Consider the following 26,701-nt stretch of genomic DNA (forward strand, 5'->3'; position numbering starts at 1 on the left):
AAACAGTTCAGGGTTCAAAGAGGAGCCGATCTTGACAGCTCTCAGACCGTGTCTCCTTCTGTTAAACTCTCCCGTCCCTTCGTTAACATTTCCAAATGCTGCTCCATTGTCTTCCTTATCTCTCTTTCTCCTGAAGACAGGTGGCAGACCAACTGCTGATCCCACTGGTGCCAGCACAGGACAGCTAACATCTTAATCTATGTGTACTCTTTGTAACCCTCTTTCATCACACATTTTACCTAATTTTCCAATATTTCATCCAACTAATATTACAGAAAAGATGTTAGGTTTAAATCCCTATCAGAAGCGCTTAATAGCAGTTTTGTATGATTTAATTACAAAAATACATCTAGGTACATCTGATAAAATAAAAAATGAATGGGAAAGAGAACTTCAGGTATCTTTACCTATAGAGAAATGGGAGAAAATTCTTCAACTAGTTAATACTTCCTTGATGTGTGCTAGACATACACTGATACAATTTAAAATAGTCCACAGGGCTCATATGTCTAAGGATAAATTAGCTCGTTTTTACCGACATATAAATCCTGTGTGTGACAGATGTAACTCTGCGGTGGCCTCTCTGACACATATGTTTTGGTCTTGCCCTCTTTTAGATAAATATTGGAAAGATATTTTTGATATTATTTCAACAGTTTTGCGTATTAATTTAAAACCTCACCTTATTACTACAATTTTTGGATTACCAGTGACAGATGTTGGTCATTTATCCGTTTCAGCTTGCCGTTTGATTGCATTTGTTGCACTAATAGATAAAAGATCCATCTTACTTAAATGGAAAGATTCTGATCCTCCTACTGCTTTTCAATGGTTTTCTCAAACTATATTATGTTTAAACCTGGAAAAAATTAGGTGTGGTATGGTTGATTCTTCTGTTAAATTTGAAGAAACCTGGAGACCACTTATTCAACATTTTCATATGATGTAAGTTGTCTCTTTCAGAACCCTTTTGTAAAATAATGTTTTGTTTATCTATGGAGGAGCGGAGTTAATGACAAATAATGTTCCTATCCAAAGGAATAGGACATGCCAGTTTTTTGTTTTGTTTTTTTCAGTTTAGGGGGTTCTTTATAAAATTCTTTTCTCATGTTCAATTACTCAGAGATTGGGAGGCTTGAATTATATATTTTAGGGCAATTATGTTTGTATATGTTAACCATTATCAATGTTACACAGATCTCTTTGTATAATTAGCATTGTTATGTATATTAATCTGAAATTTAATAAAAAGATTGAAAAAAATATATAACAAAAAACAATATATGGACAACCAAAACGTAAGCTTATTGAAACCTTATTTCAGATTCATATTAACAGAAGAAAAAATTGATCAAATAAGAAATAAAACAGTTTTGAACTTCAGCCTTCAGAAATTCTTGCGTCTTCAACCGACTTTATTCTTTTTTGCAATCCATTCTTCAGAACGACGGGTGGGAAAACAAAGAGATGGTTTAAATCCTTTATTGTAAAGTTCTGACATAACTTCTTTATATTTCATACGATCAGCCATAACTTCGGGCGAATAGACCTCCACAAAACTGACCTGGTAACCATGGAAATCAGTCATTCCTTGTCATCTGGTATGGCGAATTAAAAGGTCCTTAATATGAAATTCTTGAAAACTTAGAATGACCGACCTAGGTCTTGCTGCCGACGACAATGGCTTCGAAGTTGGTGAGCGATATGCTCCATCAAGCTTAGGCTCAGAAGTGAATAAAACAGTGAGTAGCTGCTTCAGAAAGTTTGCAAAGAACTTCATAGGGTTAATGCCTTCAATTGATTCTTCAAGACCCAGAATTCACATATTATTTCTTCTGTTTCTATTTTCTAGATTGATAATTCTTTTCATCAATTTTTCATTGGATAAAGATAACTCTTTGCAGAGTTTAATTGTATCTTCAACATCCTCTTCAAGTGTCAACAACTTTGCAGTATTTTCCTGAATTCGGTTCTCAAACTCAGTTACAGTTTGTTGGATTGTATCCAATTTGCAATTAAGTCGCTGAAACTCCTCAGAAAATTCTGATTTTTGCTGTTTCAGGAAGTCACTGATTGAATCCAAAGTGATTGGGGATTCATCTTCCGTTTCCCTTTCTTTTGTAGAAGCTTTTGTTTTCTTCCCAGCCATAGTAGAGCAGTATTAAGGTAATATAATAAGGTTTCAAAAAGCAACTGGTAGAAGACAATAAAGTAAACAGGATAGGAGCAATCTAAAACGATGTTACTCCATCAGCTGCCAACAGGGCTCTCACGATGTGCAATTTATAGTAATTTGTAATAAATAGCATGTACAGTAAGATAAGTGCGGCGCGTGGCCAAGTGGTTAGTGCGTTGGGCTCACGATCTGAAGGTCGTGGGTTCGAGTCTCAGCCAAGGCAGCGTGTTGTGTCTTTGAGCAAGGCACTTAACCACACACTGCTCCAGTCCACCCAGCTGAAAATGGGCACCAGCAAATACTGGGGGTCAACCTCGCGATAGACTGGCATCCTATCCAAGGGTGAGGTGGGGTGGAGTCTCATACTCTCAGTTGCTTCACGCCACAGAAACTGGCATAAGCACCAGCCTGATGGGCCACAAGGCTCGGGACAAACTTTAACTTTTTAACTTTAACTGTAAGATATACAACAGAACAGTCAATGTGGCTTAGAAATACAATTGTATTAGCGTGAATTAATCAGTCTGATGGCCTGGTGGAAGAAGCTGACCCGGAGCCTGTTGGTCCTGACTTTAATGCTACAGTACCATTTCCCAGATGGGAGTAGCTGGAACAGTTTGTGGTTAGGGTGACTCGGGTCCCCAGTGATCCTTTGGACCCTTTTTACGCACCTGTCACTGTAAATGTCCTGAATAGTGGGGAGTTCACATCCACAGATGCGCTGGGCTGTCCGCACCACTCTCTGCAGAGTCCTGCGATTGAGGGAAGTACAATTCCCATACCAGGCTGTGATACAGCCAGTCAGGATGCTCTCAATTGTGCCCCTGTAGGAAGTCCTTAGGATCTGGGGACTCATGCTGAACTTCTTCAAACATGTGAGGTGAAAGAGACGCTGTTGTGCTTTTTCAGCACACAGTCAGTATGTACAGACCAAGTGAGGTCCTTGGTGATGTATATACTGAGGAACTTAAAACTGTTCACCCTCTCAACCCCAGATCCACTGATGTCAATAGGGGTTAGCCCATCTCCATTCCTCCTGTAACCCACAACCAGCTCCTTTGTTTTTGCAACATGAAGAGAGAGGTTGTTACTGTGTCAGGATGATGACTTCTTCTCTGCAGGCTGCCTTGTTATTATTTGAGATGAGGCCAATCAATGTAGTATCATCTGCAAATTTAATTAGCAGATTGGAGCTGTGAGTGGTGACACAGTCAAAGGTATACAGAGAGTGAAAGCAAGGGCTTAGGACACAGGCCTGGGGGGTTCCTATGTTGAGAATCAGAGGGGAGAGGTAAGGGCGCCCACTCTTACTACCTGCTGCTGTCATGCCTTCTTAGTCATTGTATTGACACGTTGGGCCCAGGATAGAACTTCAGAGATGTCGACACTGAGAACTTGAAACTGGTCACCCCATCCACTGCTGATCCGTTGATGAGGACTGGTCTGTGTCCCCTTGACTTCCCCTCCCTGAAGTCCATAATCAATTTGAGTGCATTGTTATTGCAAGACCACTCAACCAGCAGATCCAACTCACTCCTATATGCCTTCTCATCACCATCTGAAGTTCTGCCAATAATTGTGTCATTGGCAAATTAAGAGATGACATTTAAGCTGTGCCTAACCACACAGTCATAGTGCAGAGAGAGGACAGAGGGTTAAGCACACATTCTTCAGGTGCGCTTGTGTCGATTGTTAGCAAGGAGGCAATGTTATTTCCGATTTGCACTGACTGTGGTCTCCCAATCAGAAAGTCAAGGATGCAGTTGCAGAGGGAGGTACAGAGGCCCATGTTTTGGAGCTTGTTGATTAGCACTGAAGGTAGGATGGTGTTGTATGTTGAGCTGTAATCAATAAACAGAAGCCTGATGTAGCTATTGCTACTGTCCAGCTGCTCTAGGGCTGAGAGGAGAGCCATTGTGATTGCATCCACTTTTACCTTTTGTGGCAAATTGCAGTGGGTCCAGGCCCTTGCTTAGGCAGGAATTAGTACTGGCCATGACCAACCTCTCAAAGTACTTCATCACAGTGTATATGAGTGCTGTTGGGAGACAGTTGTTGAGACCGCTCACGCAACTCTTCTTGGCAATGGTATGATTGACATGCTTCTGAAGCAGCTGGGAACCTCTCACTGCAGCAGTGAGAGATTGAAGATGTCCCTGAACACTCCCACCAGTTTGTTGGCGCAGGTTTTCAGAGCCTTACCAAGTACACCAGTGGAATGTGATGTCTTGTAAGGGTTCTCCCTCTTATAAGGCTTCTGAGACAGACATCACAGGGTAACCAGATGCTGCAGGGATTTGCACAGCTGTAGTTTTATTCTCCCTTTCAAAGCGTGCACGTCCTGAAGAAGGGTTTCGGCTGAAACATTGATTATCCATTCATTTCCACAGATGCTGCCTGACTTGCAGAGTTCCCCCAGCATTTTGTGTGTGTTGCTTTGGATTTCCAGCATCTGCAGATTTTCTTGTGTTTATGCACAAAAAGCACTGAGCTCATCTGGGAGTGAAGCAGCACAGTCATTCATGATGTTAGGCTTCGTACTGAGGGAAGTAATGGCCCTCAAACCCTGTCAGAGCTGCTGTGCATCCAATTCCATTTCTAAATCCAACCAGAATTGTTTTTTATTGCACTTAAAGTAGCCTTTCATAATTGCACCTGGACTTCTTGTGTAGTTCTGCATCACCAGTCTTGAATGCCACAGATCTAGCCCTCAGGAGACTATGAATCTCCAGGTGCATCCTTGGCTTTTGGTTTCAGTATGTCCGGTATATTCTTGAAGGTAGTGCACACACTCATCCACACAGATCTTGATGAAGTCAGTGACACAATAGCATATTCATTCAGATTTGAAGATGAGTCACTGATTATTGTCCAGTCCATCAATTCAAAGTAGTTCTGTAGTGTTCCTCTGCCACCCATGACCATAATTTTGTGGTCCTCATCATTGGTGCTGTAGTTCTCAGTCTCTGCCAGATGTAAAAGTACACCCAGGTGATCGGACGTTCTGAAACGTTGAAGTAGGATGGCAGAGTATGTGTTCTTGATGATGGTGTAACAGTGTTCTAGTGTGTTGTCTCCTCTAGTTCTGGAGGTGATATGTTGGTGGTAGTTGATCAGAGACTGGCCTGGTTGAAATCCCCTGTAATGGTAACGTAGGCACTAGGGTACACAGTTTCATAGCTGCTGATCATTATGCTCAGCTCCTTCAGTGCCTACCTGATATTGGCCAGGAGTGGAATATACACAGCCACCAGCATTATGGCAGAAAACTCTCCCAGCAGATAAATGGATGACATGTGACTGCTAAATAAGTCGGGTGAGCAGGACTGAGACAGAACTGCCACATCAGTGCACCACAGTGAGTTTATCATGAAACACATTTCTTCTCCTCTACCTTTAAAAGACTCCACTGTCCTGTCCTTGCAGTCCTTGGGCTGCAGTGCTGCATCCTAAATGGTGATTATGAGCCATGTTTCCACGAAGCAACGTACACAGCCGTCCCTGATCACACGCTGGTACTGCAATATTGCTCTGAGGTCTTCAGTTGTATTTTCCAGAGCCTGTACATTCACCAGCAGAATAGTAGGGAGTGATGGTCTAAGGACTGTGCATTTCAATCTTACTTGCTCTCCAACACACTTTCCTTATTTCCTTTTTCTTAAAGGGTAACTGCACTTACGACTCGAGTCTGTAGTCCAGACTCCGACAATTTTGAGGATTGATAGATTTTTTTAAATGTCTTAAAACAATGTTGCTTACTGAAGTACCCAAGGCAGTGCTGGATTTCAGCTCTACTAGTCCTAAATTGGAATATTTGATGATTCCCTTCAGAGCTGCACATAAAAAGTCACCACTTTCTGGTGATATCTTGAATTGGACAGCAAGAGAGGAGCTAAAAGGTCAATCTTGATCTTTATGACCAGAGAGCCTGTGGGGTCCTTTGCTATGCAAATGTAGACTGGGTCAGGAAAATTAGTATCAAAAGGCTGAGTTGCCTTGTCATCTCTGACTTGGGTTTAATGGCTCTGAGGTCAGCGTTCATTCGAGCAAAGGCTGTACTTTAAATGACAGATTAAAGAAATTTGTAAAGCTAATGGTGATAAAACATCTGATCATCCAGAAATAAATGATACTTTTAGTGAATTCTATTGTAAACTTTATAATTATAATCCTCCTAAAGATAATACTGTAATGAATATTTTTTAGATTAAACATTCCTACATTTTATGATAATAATCAAAAATTGCTGGATCAACCCATTTCTTATGAGGAAATTGCGAAGATTGTTTACTCTTTGTACTTGGGGAAGACTCTGGGTCCTGATGGATTTGCTGGAGAGTTTTATAAGGCTTTTCCCTCTTTGCTTATACCTCACTTATACTCAGTCCTTTTGCACTCTTTTAAATTAGGTAGGTTGCTACAATCTTTCTATGAAGCCTCCATTTCGCTTATCCTTAAAAAGAATAAGGATCCAACTGAATGTTCTTCTTATAGACCAATTTCCTTACTTAATGTTGATACTATAATTTTATCTGAACTTTTGGCTTGTAGGATTGAAAATATTTTGCCATCTATTATTTCTGATGATCAGACTGGATTTATCAAAAGTCGATACTTCCACTTTAATATTTGTCATTTATTGAACATTATTTATTCTCCTTCTAAAGAGATATCAGAATGTGTGATATCCTTAGATGCTGAGAAAGCCTTTGATCAGGTTGAATGGAATTATTTATTTAAAACTTTAGAAAAACTTAACTTTGGGCCCAATTTTACTCAATGGATTAAATTACTTTATCTGTCTCCCTCCACTCAGGTTCTTACTAACTCTCAGAATTCTAAACCATTTGAACTTCAATGTGGAACCAGACAAGGTTGTCCTTTGAGTCCTTTGCTTTTTGATTTGGTCTTAGAACTTTTAGCTATTGCTTTCCGGGAATCTAATGATATCACTGGTATTTTAAGGAGGGGATTACTCACAAAGTGTTGCTTTATGTTGATGACCTTTTGCTCTACATTTCTAATGTGGAGTCTTCTTTACCTTCCGCACTTTCTTTACTTTCCTGCTTTAGTCAATTTTCAGAATATAAGCTTAACTTTCATAAGAGTGAACTTTTTCCTTTGAATTATTTGGTATTAGTTAACACTAACCTTCCTTTTAAAATTGTAAGAAATCAATTTACTTATTTGGGCTAACAATTATTAGGCATTATAAATTCCTTTTTAAAGAAAATTTTTTTACACTTCTGAATTATGTTAAGAAGGCACTATCAAATTGGTCACCCCGCTCTTTATCGTTGATTGGCCGAATTAATTCTATTAAAATGAATATTTTGCCTAATTTTTTATGTTTATTTCAGGCCGTACCTGTTTTAATTCCTAAATCCTTTCTTGATTCTCTGGATTCTATTATATCTTTGTATATATGGAAAAATAAAATTTCTCAATTAAATAAAGTTCACCTTCAAAAAGCTAAAATGAATGGAGGTTTAGCTTTACCTAATTTTAGGTTTTATTACTGGGCAGTCAATACACGGAATCTTACGTTTTGGTTATATTATATTAATCGAGAGGACTGTCCGGTCTTGGTTTCTTTAGAAGCTAATTCTGTTAATAAATTTTCTATCATTTCTCTTCTCAGATCCTCAATTCCTTTATCTTTAAGTAATTTAACTGATAATTTTGTAGTTAAACACTCCTTGAGGATTTGGGTACAATTTAGAAAACATTTTGGTTTATTGAGTTTTTCACTTTCAAATCCCATTCTTTCTAACTTTTTTTTAAACCTTCTATGACTGATGTAGTTTTTAGAGTGGAATAGATTGGGTATTAAATTGGATATCAGGATTTGTTTGTTGGAGATAATTTCTCTTCATTTGAACAATTGTCAGCAAAGTATAGCCTACCCAAAACCCACTTCTTTCGGTATTTACAAATAAGAGACTTTTTGCATTCTCAGGTACATACATTTCCTAAAAGTTCAGATGAGAATTTACTTGATACAATTTTTCATTTGAAACCCTTTTCATAATGGATCTATATCTAATATTTATGGTATGTTGTTGGGAATGAGAAATACTCCTTTAGACAAAATTAAAAATCTCCAGGAACAAGATTTACAGATATTTCGAACGAAATTTTTAAATTGGTTAATACCTCATCGCTATGTGCCTGTCATTCCCTTCTACAAATTAAAGTGGTTCATAGGGCCCACATGACTAAAGATAAGCTCTCTCGTTTTTATTCGGATATATCTCCTTATTGTGATAGATGTAACAATGGAGAAGCTTCACTAGTTCATATGTTTTGGACTTCTCTGATTCTTGAAAAATATTGGAAGGAAGTGTTCCAAACTTTTTCGGTGCTTTTTAAAGTAAATTTTAAACCTAATCCTTTGACTTCCTTATTTGGTATTGTTGGAGGAAATGATATTATTTTGGAGTCACATGATTTGCATATTTGGCCTTTATGTTTCTTATAGCAGGAGGGCATTGTTGCTGAAGTGGAAGGATGCCACTCTGCCTACTCATACTCATTGGTTACATGATGTTATGTCATGCTTAAATTTAGAGAAGATTTTATGTTCAATTTCTGAACCTAGACAAGATTTTTTAACATTCTGGGGACCTTCTTCGAATTATTTTCAAAATCTTTGATTTGCTATTAAGCGCAGATGTTGGCTAACAGTATGTTTTATGATATGATAAGGATTATTTCCTTTTCTTTTTTTTAAACAGCTGTTTTTTACTGGTAGTGGATTTAGATTTTTTTTGTATAACAAAAGTATATACTTTTCAATATTATGTTTAAATTTAATGTATACAGATATGGGGTTATGAAACTATATCTGTGATTCCAATATACTGTAATCAATATGTATTATACATCTTACTGTATTCTGTATTCTTTTCTGTAAGAAATCAATAAAAATATTGAAAAGGGAAAGGAAATCGATCAGGTTGCCTGGTTGTCCAGTGAATCAACCAGTCGCCTGAATTCCCTCATTTGCAACCTGGACACCATCTGGAAGTACCAGAATTTGCTTCTGTTTGCCGGTCCTAACCTGATCATATATTTACAACCACTTCCTCTGGTCCCCATTTACGGTTGCAGGACTCGTCACTGTTGAAACTTTCTGATAGTACAGATGCAAGTGTATTCCTAGGGCTTGCAATGTGTCCTCTGTGTGTTGGGAGAGCAACCTACTCATCAACATCTTACTGGTGTCCACTTCCATCACCATTACAATCTTCTCTTCCTCGGTCTAATTATTTTAAACCATAAGATATAGGAGGCCATTTGGCCTATTGAGTCTGCTCTATCATTTCATCATGGCTGATCCAATTTTTTGCTCAGCCCCAATCTCCTGCCTTCACCCTGTCCAATCAAGAATCTGACAAAAATATACATAAAGGAATTGGCCTCTACAGGTGCTTTCGACGAAGAGTTCCACAGATTCACCACCTTTTGGCTAAAGAAATTCCTCCTCATCTCCATTCTAAAAGGATGCTGCTCTATTCTGAGGCTGTGACCTCTGTTCTAAACTCTTCCACCACAGGGAACATCCTCTCCATATCCAGTCAATCAAGGCCTTTCACCATTCGGTAGGTTTCAATGAGGTCATCCCTCATTCTTCTGAATTCTAGTGAATACAGGCCCAGAGTATTCAGACGCTCTTCATATAACAAGACATTCAGTCCTGGAATCATTTTCGTCAGGTGCCTTTGAACACTCTCCAGTTTCAGCACATTCTTTCTAAGATAAACCTGCTTACAATACTCCATTTGAGGCCTCACCAGTACTTTATAAAGTATCAACATCACTTCGTTGCTTTTATATTCTAGTCCTTTTGAAATGAATGTTAACATTGCATTTGCCTTCCTCACCACAGACCCAACCTACTAATTAACCTTCAGAAAATCCTGCACAAGGACTCCCAAGTCCCTTTGTGTCTCAGATTTCTGTATTTTCTCTCCATTTAGAAACCCTTCCATTTCTACTACCAAAGTGCATGACCATACAGTTTGTGACAGTGCCTTTTCTTTGTCCATTCTCCTAAGTTGCTAAGTCCTTCTGTAGCCTCTCTACTTCCTCTTCATTTCCTCAGAACTACCTGCCCCTCCACCCATCTTCATATTGTCTGCAAACAAAGCCACCAATTCCATCATCCAAATCATTGACATATAACATAAAAAGGATCGGTCCCAACACAGACCCCACTAATCACTGGCAGATAGTCAGAAAAGGCTCCTTTTATTCCCTCTCTTTGCTTCCTGCCAATCAGCCACTGCTTTATCCATACTAGAATCTTTCTTGTAATGTCACGGGCTCATAGCTTGTTAAGCAGCCTCAAGTTTGGCACTTTGTCAAATGCCTTCTGACAATCCAAATACACAACATAACTGATTCTCCTTTATCTATCCTGTTTGTTACTTCTTCAAAGAATTCTAACAGATCTGACAGGTAAGATTTTCCCTTGAGAAAATCATGCTGACCACAGCTTATTAGTCCTTGAATATATCATTCACGCTTAGGAACACTGAAGGACTGAACCCATTCATCAAATCCACCACAACCACTACCTGCCATTACCCAAGGCACCCAGCTGTCTATTGACATAAACACCACAATGGGTTTGAGTTTGATCCTGATCCTGGGTTCTGCCTGGTGGAGTTCTCGGTTTCTCCCAGATGATCCAGCTCCATCGCAATACTTATTAGCTGGTAGGTTATAGCCCCTGATGCGGGTGGATTGTAGAAGAATTGACAGATATTTTAATTGGTTAGCCAATAGTTTACCTGTTTTATCTCCATAGTCATAAAACTGACTTTTATCTTGTTGAGTTTCAATAGGATAAGTTAAAAGCAGATCGTATTTCATTTTAATTTCAACACATTTTTATATCAAGCAGGATCTGGAACCAGAGCTTATTTTTGGTCTAATTGTTTCAACTGATCAGCTAATGCAATTCTCCTCTTATTAGCTTTTTTCTTAACACTTGCGGTAAAAGAAATAATTGTCCTCTAATATAAGCCTTAAAAGCATCCCATAAAATAAGACTAGAAGTCTCTTCTCATGTATTCTCTTCAAAAAAAGAGTAATTTGTCTCTCCAAAATTTTTAAAAAATCCTTATCAGATAATAGAGTTGGATAAAAATGCCAGAATCTGTTTATTCAAGAGACACCTGGAAGATTTAAAGATAAGAACACAGGAGCATAATCTGAAACAGCAATTTCTTTATTTTCACAGGATCGAACTAATGGAATCAATTGGTTATCAACAAAAAAAAAAATCAATCCTGGAATACATATGATGAACGTGAGAAAAAAATGAGTACTCTCTATCTGTTGGATACAAAAAGTGCCAAACATCATCAATATCACATTTCATTAGAAAAGATTGGATAAAGGAAGCAGATCTACTACATGTCAATCATTTAGAAGATGAACGATCTAAAACAGGATCTAAACAACAGTTGAAGTCTCTTCCTAAAACCAAAGAATGTAAACTTAAATCTGGTAAAAGCGAAAAAAAAAGTTGAAAAAAGCCTGGCTCATCTATATTCGGGGGATACAAGTTAACAAAAACTATTAATTTATTATCTATTTTTCCTGAGACTATAACAAAACGCCCATTGGTATCAGATACTGCATTATGTTGAACAAAAGAAACGGAATTGTGCTTAAGAATCGAAACTCCTCTTGCCTTAGCCTGAAAGGACGAATGGAAAGACAAATCTTTCCAACGGCTGAAAAGATATAAATGATCACATTTACGAACATGTTTCTTGTAAAAAAAATAATTGAGACATTCAATTTCTTAATCTAATTAAATATCTTATTATGTTTCACAAAATGGTTTAATCCTTTCACATTAAAAGTAAGTAATTTAAAAATATAGTCCATTTTAAATATGACGTTTAAAGGAGATGTTTGAATAAAAACTGCTGGAATAGATATTAAATCCAAACAATGAGCTTTAATAAAAAGTAACCAAGCAACAAATGAAGCTAAGAGAACCAAACAGCTGATAGAAGAAATGAAAGCCACCCCCACCCCCCGTCCAAAGAGAGAAAATCGATCAGTCGACAGCTCAATCTACCATCCCTCCCAAAACAATCTACTGGCTGAGCTCCAAAAAAAAAATTTCAAGGCAAAACTACATTCCAACAAGACACAGCAGAAAAAACAGAGCAAAATTAAACATATTAAAAAATACCTCATAAAAAATTATAGTATAAAAGTATCAGAAAGAAATATGAAAGTTCAAAACATATTAACTTAGAAAGTATTAACTCAAAGAAAATTTACTAATATTAAATCCTTAATTTTCTAAACAAGGAAATAAAAATACAAAAAAAATTAGATAGGAAGGTATACAAAAGAGAAGTATTCATCGAGGACCTCGCTCACTTCCACAGCCTCCAGGCACATCTTCCCACCTTTATCTCTAATCGGTCCTATCTTCACTCCTGTCATCCTTTTGTTCTTCACATAATCGAAGAATGCCTTGAGGTTTTCCTATACCCTACTCGCCAAGGCCTTCTCATGCTCCCTTCTTGCTCTTCTCAGCCCCTTCTTAAGCTCCTTTCTTGCTTCCCTCTACACACTATTTTCATTATATGCGTCTTCAGACAATACGGATTCACTGTTATGCGAAGAACCTATTCCTACCAACGTCTCGTTATATGCGTCCAAAATTCACAGTTATGCGAGGAGCACTGCCTTCTCGCCAATACAAGTCACATGCGCGTGCTTCACGGTCTCACCGTTAGGATGAGAAGTGCCGCTTTCCCGCTAATACAAGTCAGGTGTGCACACCTCACCGTCTCACCGTTGGGACGAGAAGCGCCGCTTTCCCGCCAATACAAGTCACGTGAGCAGACCTCACGGTCTCATCGTTGGGACGAGAAGCACCGCCTTCCCGCCAATGCAAGTCAGGTGTGTGCGCTTCACAATCTCTCTCCCACCACTCTCGTATTGGTTTTGGCAAGGTGTAGATGCGTGATCTTAAACTTCTGTTGGTTTTACCTACGGTGCAGTGATTTTGTGTTTGAAATATTTAATTATGCCTCCTAAGCGTCCGATGTCATGTCTTGGGCCATCAGCCGAGCGGCAGAGAACCACTTTAACACTTGAAAAAAAAGTTGGAAATTATAAACAGCTCGGCATCTACTGCCGGGAACAGAATCTTGCTTTTAAAGTTCTTTTGATGCTTGACCATGTGCCAGCCCATCCTAAACATTTGGACAGCATTCATCCTAACATAACAGTGTGCTCCCCGCTGCCTAACACAACATCGCTGATTCAACCACTCGACTGGTGTGATCCACATTCAAGGCGTACTTATTTTTTTTACGGCGAACTACCTCTCAGATACTGCAAGCAACAGACGATTTTGAAAATCCCGGGACTTTGCCAACGGTGAGGGAATGGTGGAAGTCGGAACACAAATGGTGATAGATGTGGACCCAAGCTTAGAACGGAGTCAGCATTTCTGTCGTTCACTGCCATCAACCCTTCTTCCCTACAAGCAAATTTATGCTGGGAAACAAAATGCTGCTAAGCAAACAACCCTCAGCACTTTACACAAATCGCTGTAATCTTTCTGCTGCCGGCAGTTCTAAGAGTTCTGTGAGTCCTCCTTCACCCCTTGCCGTGCTTGATATGATCCTGCCGACCACAACCATCCACCTTATCCATGTAAAGCTGCCCGACACCACAGCAACCACTCATCTCCCAGAGCGAAGACACCTGTCACTGTTGGTGAGTACTGTACACCAAAGGATGTTAACTTTCTATGATTTATTGCATTGAATACTACCTTCAATTGATTAAATATAATACAAATGTTGTAGTTTTGCTTTTGTATCGTATTGGTATACAAATGTGAGTAAGTTACAGATAAAACATATTTAGGAAGCCCTCTGGAACGCATCCCTATTTTAAATAATTATTCACATTATGCAATTTCACATTATGCGTCAACTTCGAGGAACGTATCCCTCACGTATAACGAGGATAGGGTGTATTCCTCAATAGACCCATCTGATCCTTGCTTCCTAAACCTCATGTATGCTGCCTTCTTCCACCTGACTAGATTTTCCACCTCACTTGTCACCCATGGTTCCTTCACCACACCATTCTTTATCTTCCTCACCGGGACAAATTTATCCCTAACGTCCTGCAAGAGATCTCTAAACATCGACCACATGTCCATAATACATTTCCCTGCAAAAACATCATACCAATTCACACCTGCAAGTTCTAGCCTTATAGCCTCATAATTTGCCCTTCCCCATTCAAAAATTTTCCTGTCCTCTCTGATTCTATCCTTTTCCATGATGATGCTAAAGGCCAGAGAGCGGTGGTCACTGTCCCCCAGATGATCACCCACTGAGAGATCTGTGATCTGACCCGGTTCATTACCTAGTACTAGATCTAGTATGGCATTCCCTCTAGTCAGCCTGTGAACATACTGTGACAGGAATCCGTCCTGGACACACTTGACAAATTCTGACCCGTCTAAACCATTGGAACTAATCAGGTGCCAATCAATATTGGGCAAGTTAAAGTCACCCATGATAACAGCCCTGTTATTTTTGCACCTTTTCAAAATCTGCCTCCCAATCTGCTCCTCGGTATCTCTGCTGCGACCAGGGGGCCTATAGAATACCCCCAATAGAGTAACTGCTCCCTTCCTGTTCCTGACTTCCTCCCATACTGACTCAAAAGAGGATCCTGCTACATTACCCACCCTTTCTATCGCTGTAATAGTACCCACATAGTATTTGGGGGTCATTGAGAGGCTGGTGGATGACTGTATTACACTGGTGGGTTGATAATTCTGGGTCTTGACTATTATAGTGGAGTGCCCTCGGGGGTTACACCAACCTGCAGGTTGAGTGTCACGGTGTTAAGGCTTTCGAGCGCTGGGGCGTTGCAGTGAGGGCCTCGACTGACCTGCTCAGCGAAAGGTGGCAACCGGCCAGTGTGAGGAACGTTGAAGCCCCTTCCACCAGCTTCCATTCAGCCGGTGACATCATGTCCCAAGGGTTAATCTGGAGCGTGGTAAGCGCGTGGTCTCCTCTCAGTTGGGTGGTCGGTGTGGAAACAGTAAACAGCTGAGGTTTGGCTCAGTAAGTGTTAACTTCGGACGCTCAGTTTAGATAAGAGTTTATCATGAAGGGTTATTAAATGGTTAGCGCTGCAGCCTTGTAACTGAGGATGCTTCGGTAAATACTTGTTTGGTTGAGTGTTTCACTGTTTCATAAATAAAGAGTTAATGTGCTATTCGCAATGAGCGTCTTCTGTTCCACTTAGCGAATCGGCGAATCTGTTTCCCTGTAGGGGACACTCGCCACAGCTCACTCCACATGCCACACCCCATCAGTTCCTTGTCCTCGCTCAGCATGTTATAATCTCAGCTCTGTCTTTTACTAAATCATGCTTCATTCATCTGTGAGGAATACAGCAGGTCGGGCAGTATTTATTGACGGAACTGATCTACCCCCTCCCCCAACTACTCACCTGGATTCTAGCATCTGCAAAATCTCTTGTGCCTTCGTTCATCTTTTTACATCTGGTTCTTTACCAAAAATTATTAGTTCCCTCTGGGTTTGCTACATATCTGTTTGGATACACACATCCAAATTATTTCTAAACATTGGAAAGACCAGTCAGCCATTAATCTGGCTCCTCTCACTGCCCTGTAATTTTGTCTATTGAGAATTATCTACCCCTTTGAAATTCACTTTAAAATCTGCTTCTAGAACACTCTGTGGAAGAAGCTTCCAGATCACAACTGATGTGTGCAGCTACCTCAGAGCTCCAGGGACCCACCTTCACCACGACTAGTGAAGTTTGCATAGTCTCCATGTAACCATGTTCCAGCTGGATGGGCTGCCAGAGGAAGTGTTTGAGGCAGGTACAATAGCAACTTTCAAAAGACACTAGGACAAGTACATGGCTAGTTAAGCTTCAGAGCGATATGGATCAAACACAAACAAGTCAAACTAGCTTTGATGGACATCATGATCAGCATGGACGGTTTAGGCTGAATGGTCTGTTTCTGTGCTGTACGACTATGCTCTATGGCGGGGTTTCTCAACCGGGGTTCTGCGGGAGGTCGCTAGGGGTTCCGTGAGGGATTGTGATTTTATAAAAACAGTTTTTTCTTTTCTTTTCAAATCTTTTTATTATCCAAAATTAACCTGAGTACATCGAAGTAAGCAACACTTAGAATGTCTCAAAAAAAACATTATTTTAATGATTGAAAAAATTTTGGTGATTTAAAAAAAACCCCTACTAAGCAAGAAGAAGTGGAGAAAAACCCCCATTAGGTGTTCAACCCTGGAGCCATGTGTCATACAAAAGGCTTCTAAAGATAAACATCAAACTGCCAGCGAAGAAAAAAAAGTACCAAAGATTTGCCACAATTAGGTCGTGGAGGAAATCCATCAATTAACTCAAATGATAATAACGAGCAAATGAACCTCATCTTTTCTCAAAATCAAGCATAGGTTCAAAGGTTCGACTTCTAATTTTCTCCAAACTAAGACATAGCATCACTTGAGAGAACCATTGTGGCAAAGTGGGAGCCGATGTATCCTTCCACTTCAACAAAATGGCCCTCCTAGCAATCAATGTAACAAATGCAATAACATGTTGGTCAGACACAGAGATACCACAGATATTTTGAGGAATTATTCCAAAAAGCACAGTTAATTTGTTAGGTTGTAAATTAATTTTAAGTGCTTTAGAAATTGTTGAAAAAGCTGACTTCCAGAACTGTTCCAGTATAGAACAAGACCAAAACATATGTGTCAGTGTAGCTGTCTCAGTTTTACATCTATTACAATAACTATCAACATTAGGAAATATTTGAGACAATCTCTCCTTCGTCAAATGGTAACGATGTACAATTTTAAATTGAATCAGCGAATGACTAGCACAGGTTGAAGAAGAGTTAACCAGCTTCAGAATCCGCATCCAATCCTCCGTCATAAAAGTCAAATTGAGTTCTTTTCCCCAACCTTGTTTAATCTTAAATAAAGGACGCTTATCCCATTGTAAGAGTAAATTATAAATTCTTCCAATGGAACCCTTCATCGAAGGGTTCCTACTCATGATAGTATCTAACAGGTCAGCATCCAATATGTAAGTAAAATTACTTACATATTTTTGTAAGAAATGTCTAACTTGAAGGTATTGTAAAAAGTGTGAGTATGAAAGAGAATACTTATCAACTAATTGTTCAAAATGTTCAAAAGTCTATCTTCTTTAAGTAAATCCAAAAAAGAATTAATACCTCTATTTTTCCAAAGTAAAAAAATTGGTTCACTCAAAGAAGGCTTAAAAAGTAATTTTGATAAATTAAACTACAAAGTTTAAATTTTTTAAAATTAAAAAAATTGCGGAACTGGAGCCAAGTTTGTAAAGAATGCTAATCACAGGGTATAAGTTTAAATTAACAACTTTAGCTAATTGTGTAGGTAAAGCAGCTCCCAATAACGAGGTTAAATAAAACTTTCACAGCTTTCAATTCCAAGTCTACTGAAATTGGCTGACCGTTCTTATCAACCCAATATAACCAAAAGGACATGTGTCGCACATTAACAGCTCAGTAATACATTCTTAAATTAGGCAAAGCGAGACCTCCATTCTTTTTCAACTTTTGTAAGTGACATTTACTAATTCTTGGTCTTTTAATATTGCAAATAAAAGATAAAATAATAGAATCAATCCAATCAAAATAACTTCTTAGTCAAAAAAACAGGGATATTCTGAAATAAATATAAAAAATTTTGGTAAAATCATCATTTTAACTATATGGATGTGACCAACAAGTGAAATTGTAAGTGGTCTCCATCTACTAAATAAATACTTCATAGAGTCTACCAAGGGAACAAAACTGGCTTTATAAAGATCCTATTGAAGGCTATTTGCTTAAGTTAAAGAGCCAATTTTATATGTTTGGAGATAAAAATAATAAACTGCTTGCATCTCAAAAACGGCTAGAGCCAAAAGGCAAATTTTGAGTTTGAGTTCCTAGCACAGCCTGGATGTATCGTACAGGGGAGAGGCTTTCTACCTCTGTGGGATGCTTCCTACCATGTCACTCTCATGGGCAGAGTGCTTGTTCGGGCTATTGAGGTGCTGATAGCAGCAGCCGTACTGTCCCACAGAAAGCTACAGGGAGGCCCAGGTGCTGCAAACCCAGTAGGTAGCGTTTAGGGTCCAGGGAGTGCCCATCTTCAAGGCACCATTCGGTGTTGACACAGGCGACTCGGGGTAACGCTCCTGCACACATTCGCTGACTGGTTGGACCTGTGCTCATGGTATCGCCTGACAGAGGGATTGCTCTCAGAGTCAGCACCTTAAGATTAGACAAATCATTGCCCGGGAAGTACCAGCCCCTAAAACACTATACCACGGCGGGTTACCGAGTCTCAGAGTCTTTAAGGCCATTTCCATACAATGGGGAGAGGTTGGCTGGAATGAGCTGTCCCTCCCGGCTTTCCCAAACTCGGGAAGCTGGACAAGTTCCTCCAACAGTCCTGTTCTTCACTGTTTTCAGCGACAGCCCTTCAGTGGCGTGTGTCGGCATCCTCATACAGACCCAGCGGTCCAAAGCTTTGGAGTACTTTTGCATGCTCATACGCCATCCATAGGACCGTTAACACACTCTCACAGGCACTAGTGCCACATGGCGTGGGGCGGGGGTTAAACTTGAGTTGCACGGGGAATCAGAGTGCCAGAACAATCAGTGGAGAGGTTATGGAGACAGACGCTGTTACGTCCTTCAGCAAAGTCAGGACTCAACGATTGAGTATGTAAGGGGGTTTCGATTTTTATGTTACTGCGGAGGCTAATTAAAATGGCGTTTTTGTTATGTTAATCTGGGGAATGCGGCTTTGTTGTGCTTTAACGCTGAGAAAGTTTGCGCTAGCAGTTTATTGTGGTTTAGAGGGTGATAAGAGGGTGCTATTAACCAATTGGGATAGTTGTTATGGTTTTGGTGTATTTGAAGATACTGTTTGCGAGGGGGTTTTGGGGGCAGAAGGCGGGAGAGCGAGACAGAGGATGGACGAGGTGCTGTGAGTCCGCTAACGGGGTCGGACCCCGAGCGGGACGTTCGGCGAAGAGACGGAGACGGACTCGTGTGGAGCGTCTGGTCGACCACCGTTGTTGGTCCCAGGCGGCCGGTCGAGGTGGTCCGAGGGGTCACAGGGTGAAGAAGAAGGTCCTTGAGCTCCAACGGTTTTGTGCACGAAGAGATTGAACTTTGATAAGTGTGGCGCCTTTTATTTTCCTTTTATATTTTATTCTCTATTAATTATATAGTCCCAGTAATGTCTATAAACTGTAAATCATTTAATTGCATCTGGTGTAATGTCTGTTATTTGGGCGGGGTGGGGTACCTCACACAGCATCCACACAAACGAATTACCCAGTTTGGCGGGGCCGAGGCTGTTTCCCTAGACGACAGCGAGCCGAGCGACCCTGAGGGTGGCCAGGGGGGCTGCATTGTGGGGGCTTTGTCCGGGATGCTTGAGTCTGTTGGTATGCTGTGTGGGTGCCCTGATTAAATCTGTAATGTGTGTCTCTGTGGGTTATTTGCTGTTGATTGCTGTATGCGTTGTGGGTGCGGTCTTTGTTCGAGTTCAGATTAGCATTGACGAGTTAGAGGTGGCACTCGGGGCTGTCCATGCAGTTGGGAGAGAGAGGAAAGAGTGGTCTGATTTGGAGGTAGAGTCTGCGAATAAATGTTCTAGCTCTAGCAGGCTCCGCCTGGCACTGGGGGTAGTGTCCACCCCAGGAGGGGCGGAGGCGTGCGAGACGTGGGCGGAGCGGATCTCTCAGTTGTTAGATGAGTGGCAGTGCTCGGTTGAGGGAGAGCGACAGGGATTGGTTGAAAGTTTGAGTAGGCGGGCTGGTGACAGTGTTAGAGCTGTCAGGCTCACTCACACCGTAGTGACAGCTGTCAGTTATTTGAAAGAGGGGGGAAAGTTTTCAGTGTGTCTTCTCTGGCGAGGAGGGCGGCTAAATTGCTTGTAGTGCCAGGCGGATCATTTCAGGGGATCAGTTGTTCAGCTGATCAGAGAGGTGTCGGGAAACTTAGTGGAGGCCCAGTGAGGGGAACGGCTTGGGGTCTCTGGGGAAGCACGTTCCCAGTAATGTACCACTGAACTTCCGCAAGGAAAAGACCCTATTCCTGACGACTTAGAGGGGCCACGCCCCAGGGTGTCGTTATGGATAGAGGAAAGCGATGCTAAAGCTATCCTCGACCCCGGGGCACAGATCAAGTTGTTTTACAGTTCGTTTTACAACCGGTGTCTGAAGCATTTATCCTTGACAACCGCAAGGGCACCGGAGACTTTGGGTACTAGTGGCAGTAGTTATCCAGAAGATGATGATTGGTTAATGACCCTGGAGTTCATGGAGGCATTTTCTGGGCACCCAGTGTGTCGAGTTGCTTCTGAGGACGTGTGTAGCAGCCTTGAGCCAGTACCGAATTTAAATGAGACCCAGCGGTGGTACGGCTTGGGGAAAGTAGCTGAGGGTGAGACCCTCTTAGTAGATGCTCCGAACCACCACGAGGGAGGGGAGTTGACCGCTGAAGACACCTCAGTGAGAGAGAGGTCGCGGCAACTGGACCCTGGCGGCGTGGAAGATGAAGGCAGCGTGTGTGTGGATGATGCGACGTGGTTTAATGTGCTGCATCTGAGGGATGGATGTTGCCAGATCCTGAGGAGTGCGGCTGTTGATCCGAAGATGGCCTTTACTAGTTCCCTAGGATTCTTCCGATCCGAAAAGATGCCCAAGGGTATATTCGGAGCCCCTGCATCCTTCCCGCGGGGCATGAGGAAAACCATGGGGGAAGTGAAGGTGTGTGGAGTTTTGACGTATGTGGATGACTGCCTAGAGCTTGGATTCGTCTGGGGGGACTATGAGGCGAGGCGAGTGGCTGAGCCCGGGCGACCGAAGCGAAGTGTCAAATGTGGAGGAGTTTTTGGCTGGAGGACCTTGGTGCAATGTGAGGAAAATGACCCGACATACCAGTTGAACTTCCTGGTGTTGGGACAGACGGTGGTGGACCGGGGGATGGAAACCCAGGTCGTCAATCTGAATGAGACACAGGGAAGAGAGGGGATTTGCACCGCACTGCGGTCATATACTGACGAATTAATCCAGCGAGAAGAAACAATGACCCACCTTCGAAGGGATCAGCAGAAACTCAAGACGTCCATTCAGAACAGATTGGAAGATTTACAAGTTGGGGAAGATCAAGGAAGTGTTTTGACTAAGGTCAACAGAAAACCGAGAGCCCAGGGAGGGGAGTTTGACTACACTCCCGAGGAGGTAAAGAAATGGAGGACAGATCTCGGAAAAGGGAGGCGGACGCTTGAAAGGAACCTGAAGGTGACAATCGTGAGTTTAAATGAAGTGGAAAAACTGAAAGTTGACCTGGAAGACGTCCTCAGGAAGAAACAACCGGAGGCTGAACATTCTTTAACTGCTGCTTTTCAAGTCAGGGTGGAAGAAGCTGGTGGGGTAACTGCGTCCCAGATTGAGATGGCCAGGAACCCTGAGTCAGAACTGCTGAGGCTGTGGCGAGAGTTGAAGGAGTCCCCGAAGAAGCTGACGTCTCGACTGCAGGAGGCTGAAGGGGTAGCCCCAGCTAAATGTTTCAGTTTGGAGAAACTCAAACAGCAGCTACCGATCAAGGGAATGAGGAAGGATACGGATTCGAAGGATGATGTGCTGCACATGTGGTACATGCTGCCTTTCGCTAACTTCCCCGTGATTGAGGAAGAGACCTTTGGCCCTTCTCCCACTGAGTCAGGTGTGGTGGGGAGGGCTAGCTGTGGGCAGTCTGAGTTACGGCAGGATCAGGAAGGAGGAGAGGCGGGGCCCCGGCCACGGGACAGGGGGCTCCAAGCTGTAGTGGTGGCCTGAGTGAGAGAGGAGTTGGCAAGCAGGCCCGAGGTATCCCTAGTAGTGTCTGAGCCTTGTGGGTTTAGGTGAGGGGGTACGGAGGTCTCAGAGGGTTAAGAAGCTCCCAGATAGGTTGGCCTATTTAGCGCCCGTGGAACAGGAGTAAGGTCTACTGTTTGGGAGCACTGTCACTGTGAGTATCTGTGTATGTGTGTGTTGTGTGTCTGTAGGACTGGGTGGCGAGTTATTTAGAAGTCATGAGGACATGACTTTATTTGGTGGGGGGAGAGTGTAAGGGGGTTTCGATTTTTATGTTACTGCGGAGGCTAATTAAAATGGCGTTTTTGTTATGTTAATCTGGGGAATGCGGCTTTGTTGTGCTTTAACATTGAGAAAGTTTGCGCTAGCAGTTTATTGTGGTTTAGAGGGTGATAAGAGGGTGCTATTAACCAATTGGGATAGTTGTTATGGTGTTGGTGTATTTGAAGATACTGTATGCGCGGGGTTTTGTGGCAGAAGGCGGGAGAGCGAGACAGAGGATGGACCAGGTGCTGTGAGTCCGCTAACGGGGTCGGACCCCGAGCGGGACGTTCGGCGAGGAGACGGAGACGGACTCGTGTGGAGCGTCTGGTCGACCACCGTTGTTGGTCCCAGGCGGCCGGTCGAGGTGGTCCGAGGGGTCACAGGGTGAAGAAGAAGGTCCTTGAGCTCCAACGGTTCTGTGCACGAAGAGATTGAACTTTGATAAGTGTGGCGCCTTTTATTTTCCTTTTATATTTTATTCTCTTTTAATTATATAGTTCCAGTAATATCTATAAACTGTAAATCATTTAATTGCATTTGGTGTATTGTCTGTTATTTGGGCGGGGTGGGGTACCTCACACAGCATCCACACAAACGAATTACCCAGTTTGGCGGGGCCGAGGCTATTTCCCTAGACGACAGCGAGCCGAGCGACCCTGAGGCTGGCCAGGGGGGCTGCAAGTAAATTGTGACTAATGTTCTGAGCTGCATATATTTCAATGCCAGGAGTATCGTGGGAAAGACGGATGAGCTCAGGGCTTGGATCAACACCTGGAATTATGACATTGTGGCTGTCACGTGCCCCGTGACGGGGATAAAGAAACCAGCAGAAATAGAAACCACTTTGGAGTCCAGTATTGCTATAAACTAATAATATTTATTAGTAACTACGCAATACAGTAATATAAATGTAGATAAATCAAACAATAATTATAAATCAAGCAATAATTATATATAAAAGTAAGTGTGGAATATATATGTATGAAAAACAAGCTTCTTTAAGTCTAGGGGTAAAAAGATACAGTCTTACCATGTTGAGTAAAGTTCAGTTCAGTTCGTGGTATTTGGTTGAGTGGTGATGGAGAGAGAGAGAGAGAGAGAGAGAGAGAGAGAGAGTTGAGTCTTCAGGTGAGCTGATGCTGTCGATCTTCTCGTTGTCCTCCGAAATCCTTTACAAGGCACCGACTGTGACTTTAACCAGGGGGACCGGTTTTCCTCTGGTGGAGCTATCACCCCGGCAAGGGTGGACATATAGACAACTCCCCACCAGTCAACCCCTTCTCCTACATTGGAATTGCAATTTGGAATTGATCCGCCTGATCGATCCTCCAAAACCCAATTTCTTTGCGGGCACAACAATGCTCATTCAGTGTCCAGATCACGTGTCTGAGGTCTGTATCATCTGACCTCCCATTTATTTCACCAGGCTGAGCATCACCTGTCATTCAAAGAGTCCCTCCTTCCTTTGTCTGTAAAGGAGTGCACAAGCAGGCAACTGTCCTTGAAGAAATATCAACAACCTGCTGAAAATCACAACATCGAGTGTCCATTAAGTAACACCGCCTTCAGTCACTATAGCAACTTATAAGCTGCTCAGTGCTGTCTCCAGCTCCAAACTCAGTCGAAATCCAAAGTTACTTCCAATGCCTTAAAGTGACAGTCCAACCGTTAATCTTCATCTCTCTCTCTCTCTCTCCTTTCAAAACAAACCATCAATGATGCATGTCTCTCTCTGTCTCTCTTCAAACAGTTAATAGGGGCACTCCTGGATCCCATCACAGTGGCCATTGGTGAGACTTGGTTGCAGGAGGGACAGGACAGGCCGCTCAGTATTCCAGGGTTCTGTTGTTTTAGATGAGACAGAGCTGAAGGGATAAGAGATGTCATGGCAGTGTTCAGTCAGGATAGACTGGAGAACTCATCTAGCAAGGCTTTACGGGTGGAACTGAGAAATAAGAAAGGTATCACCACGTTAATGGGTCTATAATACAGCCGAGTGACAGGTAAGTCCCCCCAACGACAGGTCCCCTTTCAGGTGGGGAGCTGCTGTCGTAACCAACTGCCCTACTGTGGCAGCAATTTGTTCAGAATCTTCTGGCAGGTTATCAGTATCACTGTATAAACCTGTAATTAGAGCCCGCTGGTAAAGGGCTCTGGTCTTTTTCTCCACTGGTTTCCACTCTGCACAGGGTTTTAAATCCCGCTCAATGACTGCCACTGCCACCTGATCACATAGGGATTTATAACTTTCATGGGGAGCGAATGGCATCCTCAGGGTGTTGGGATGACAGACCCCTAAATACCAATCCCTCGATTAGATGAACTTACTCTGGTACACCACTACCAACACATATCCTCAATCACCATGACCCCTGCCCCCTATCCACCCCCCCCATTCCACCAGTTCCTTGGCAGAGAACTCCCTGATCTCTGTTGGCTTGGAGGGTCCTTTTGTACTATTCCACCCATATTCCTCCTCTTTCTTCTGCCCCGTGAGGTTCACAAGGGCCATGGACCAAAGACCCCTTACCGGGTATGGGGTTGCGCAGTCACAAGCCGGCCACTACTGTCACAGGTGTGGCAATCTTGAGAGAGAATCACAGGAGTCTGCTCTACTCTCAGTCCCCCACCTTCAACATGTATTCAGCAAAATCAACACTCACACAGTGAAATCAATGTATGTGCATAAATTGGGGATTAATGTGTGTGCAAGAATTAAGGAATCAATGTGTGCATGAATTGGAGAATTAATGTGTGTGAATGAATTAGGGAATCAATGTGTGCATGAATTGGAAATCGAAGTGTGCATGAATTGGGGAATCAATGTGTGTGCATGAATTGGGAATCATTGTGTGTGCATTAATTGGGGGATCAATGTGTGTGCATGAATTGGAGAATCAGTGTGTGTGCATGAATTGGGAATCATTGTGTGCATGAATTGGGGATTAATGTGTGCACGAATTGAGGAATCAATGTGTGCCTGAATTGGGGAATCTATGTGTGTCCATGAAATGTGGAATCAATGTGTGTGCCTGAATTAGGGATTCAACGTGTGCATGAATTGGGGATTGAATGTGTTTACATGAGTTAGGGAATCAATGTGTGCATTAATTGGAGAATCAATGTGTTCATGAATTGGGGAATCAACATGTTCGTGAATTGGGGAATCAATATGTGCATAAATTGGGGGATCACTGTGTGGTCATGAATTGGGGAATTGGTGTGTGTGCATGAATTGGGGAATCAATGTGCGTGCATCAGTTGGGGAATTAATGTGTGTGCATGAAATAGAGAATCAATGTGTGCATGAACTGGGGAATCAAAGTGTGCATGAATTGGGGGATCAATGTGTGTGCAAGAATTGGGGAATGTGTGTGTGTGCATCAATTGGGAAATCGGTGTGTGTTCATGAATTGGAGAATCAATGTGTGCAATTGGGGAATCAATGTGTGCATGAATTTTGGAATCAATGTGTGTGCATGGTTTGGAGAATCAATGTGTGCATGAATTAGGGAATTAATGTGTGCATGAATTGGAGAACCAATGCGTGCATGAATTGGGGAATCAATGTGTGTGCATGAATTGGTGGATCAATGTGTGTGCATGAATTGGGGAAACAATGTGTGTGCATGCATTGGGAATCATTGTGCACATGAATTGGGGAATCAATGTGTGCCTGAATTGGGGAATCTATGTGTGTGCATGAAATGGGGAATCAATGTTTGTGCATGAATTAGGGAATTAATGTGTGCATGAATTGGAGAATCAATGTGTGCACGAATTGGGGAATTAATGTTTGTGCATGCACTACTGGGCCACGAGGAAATGTTATGATTTGGCGATAGGAGTCAGCTGCACCTTCTTCATTCCCTGTCACGCCCACTGTTGAGCTTCAAAACACGCGAGCTCATTACGCATGCCTCATCCATGTCAGAGCGGGATGGAGATCAACTCCTCGAGCTTGCAAATGATGGCGGGCTGAAAAGTATGTTCGGCATAACATCTCTGCTGGCATTCTGGATCCAAGTCAAGGCTAAATATCCTGAGATAGCCATGAAAGCACTGAAAACGTTGCTTCCATTTCCAACATATCTCTGCAATGAATGTAAGGAAAACTAAATTGCGGAATAGACTGGACATAAGGAACGTCCTTCGAGTATTGCTCTCTCTTATCACCCCTCGATAGGACCGTCTTGTTGCAGTGAAACAAGCAATCAGCCCAGGACCCCCACTTATTCAGCGATATTGGTGTGTTGCAATGATTTTATATGTTCACACGGG

At 42.1% G+C, this 26,701-nt stretch overlaps 1 protein-coding gene across 1 annotated transcript in view; it reads left to right on the forward strand.

Annotated features, from left to right (window-relative positions):
* Positions 1-1,649: 1,649 nt before the first annotated feature.
* LOC140198706 (coagulation factor IX-like) overlaps positions 1,650-26,701 on the forward strand; it is a 152,667-nt gene continuing 127,615 nt past the window's right edge. Inside the window, exons 1-2 of the mRNA XM_072259724.1 lie at positions 1,650-1,742; positions 15,044-15,247. Of these exons, the coding sequence (XP_072115825.1) occupies positions 1,650-1,742; positions 15,044-15,247 (297 nt within the window). The remainder of the gene's footprint in view (positions 1,743-15,043; positions 15,248-26,701) is intronic.

This window comes from Mobula birostris, chromosome 6, assembly GCF_030028105.1.
Source record: "Mobula birostris isolate sMobBir1 chromosome 6, sMobBir1.hap1, whole genome shotgun sequence".
In the NCBI taxonomy this organism is placed as follows: domain Eukaryota; kingdom Metazoa; phylum Chordata; class Chondrichthyes; order Myliobatiformes; family Myliobatidae; genus Mobula; species Mobula birostris.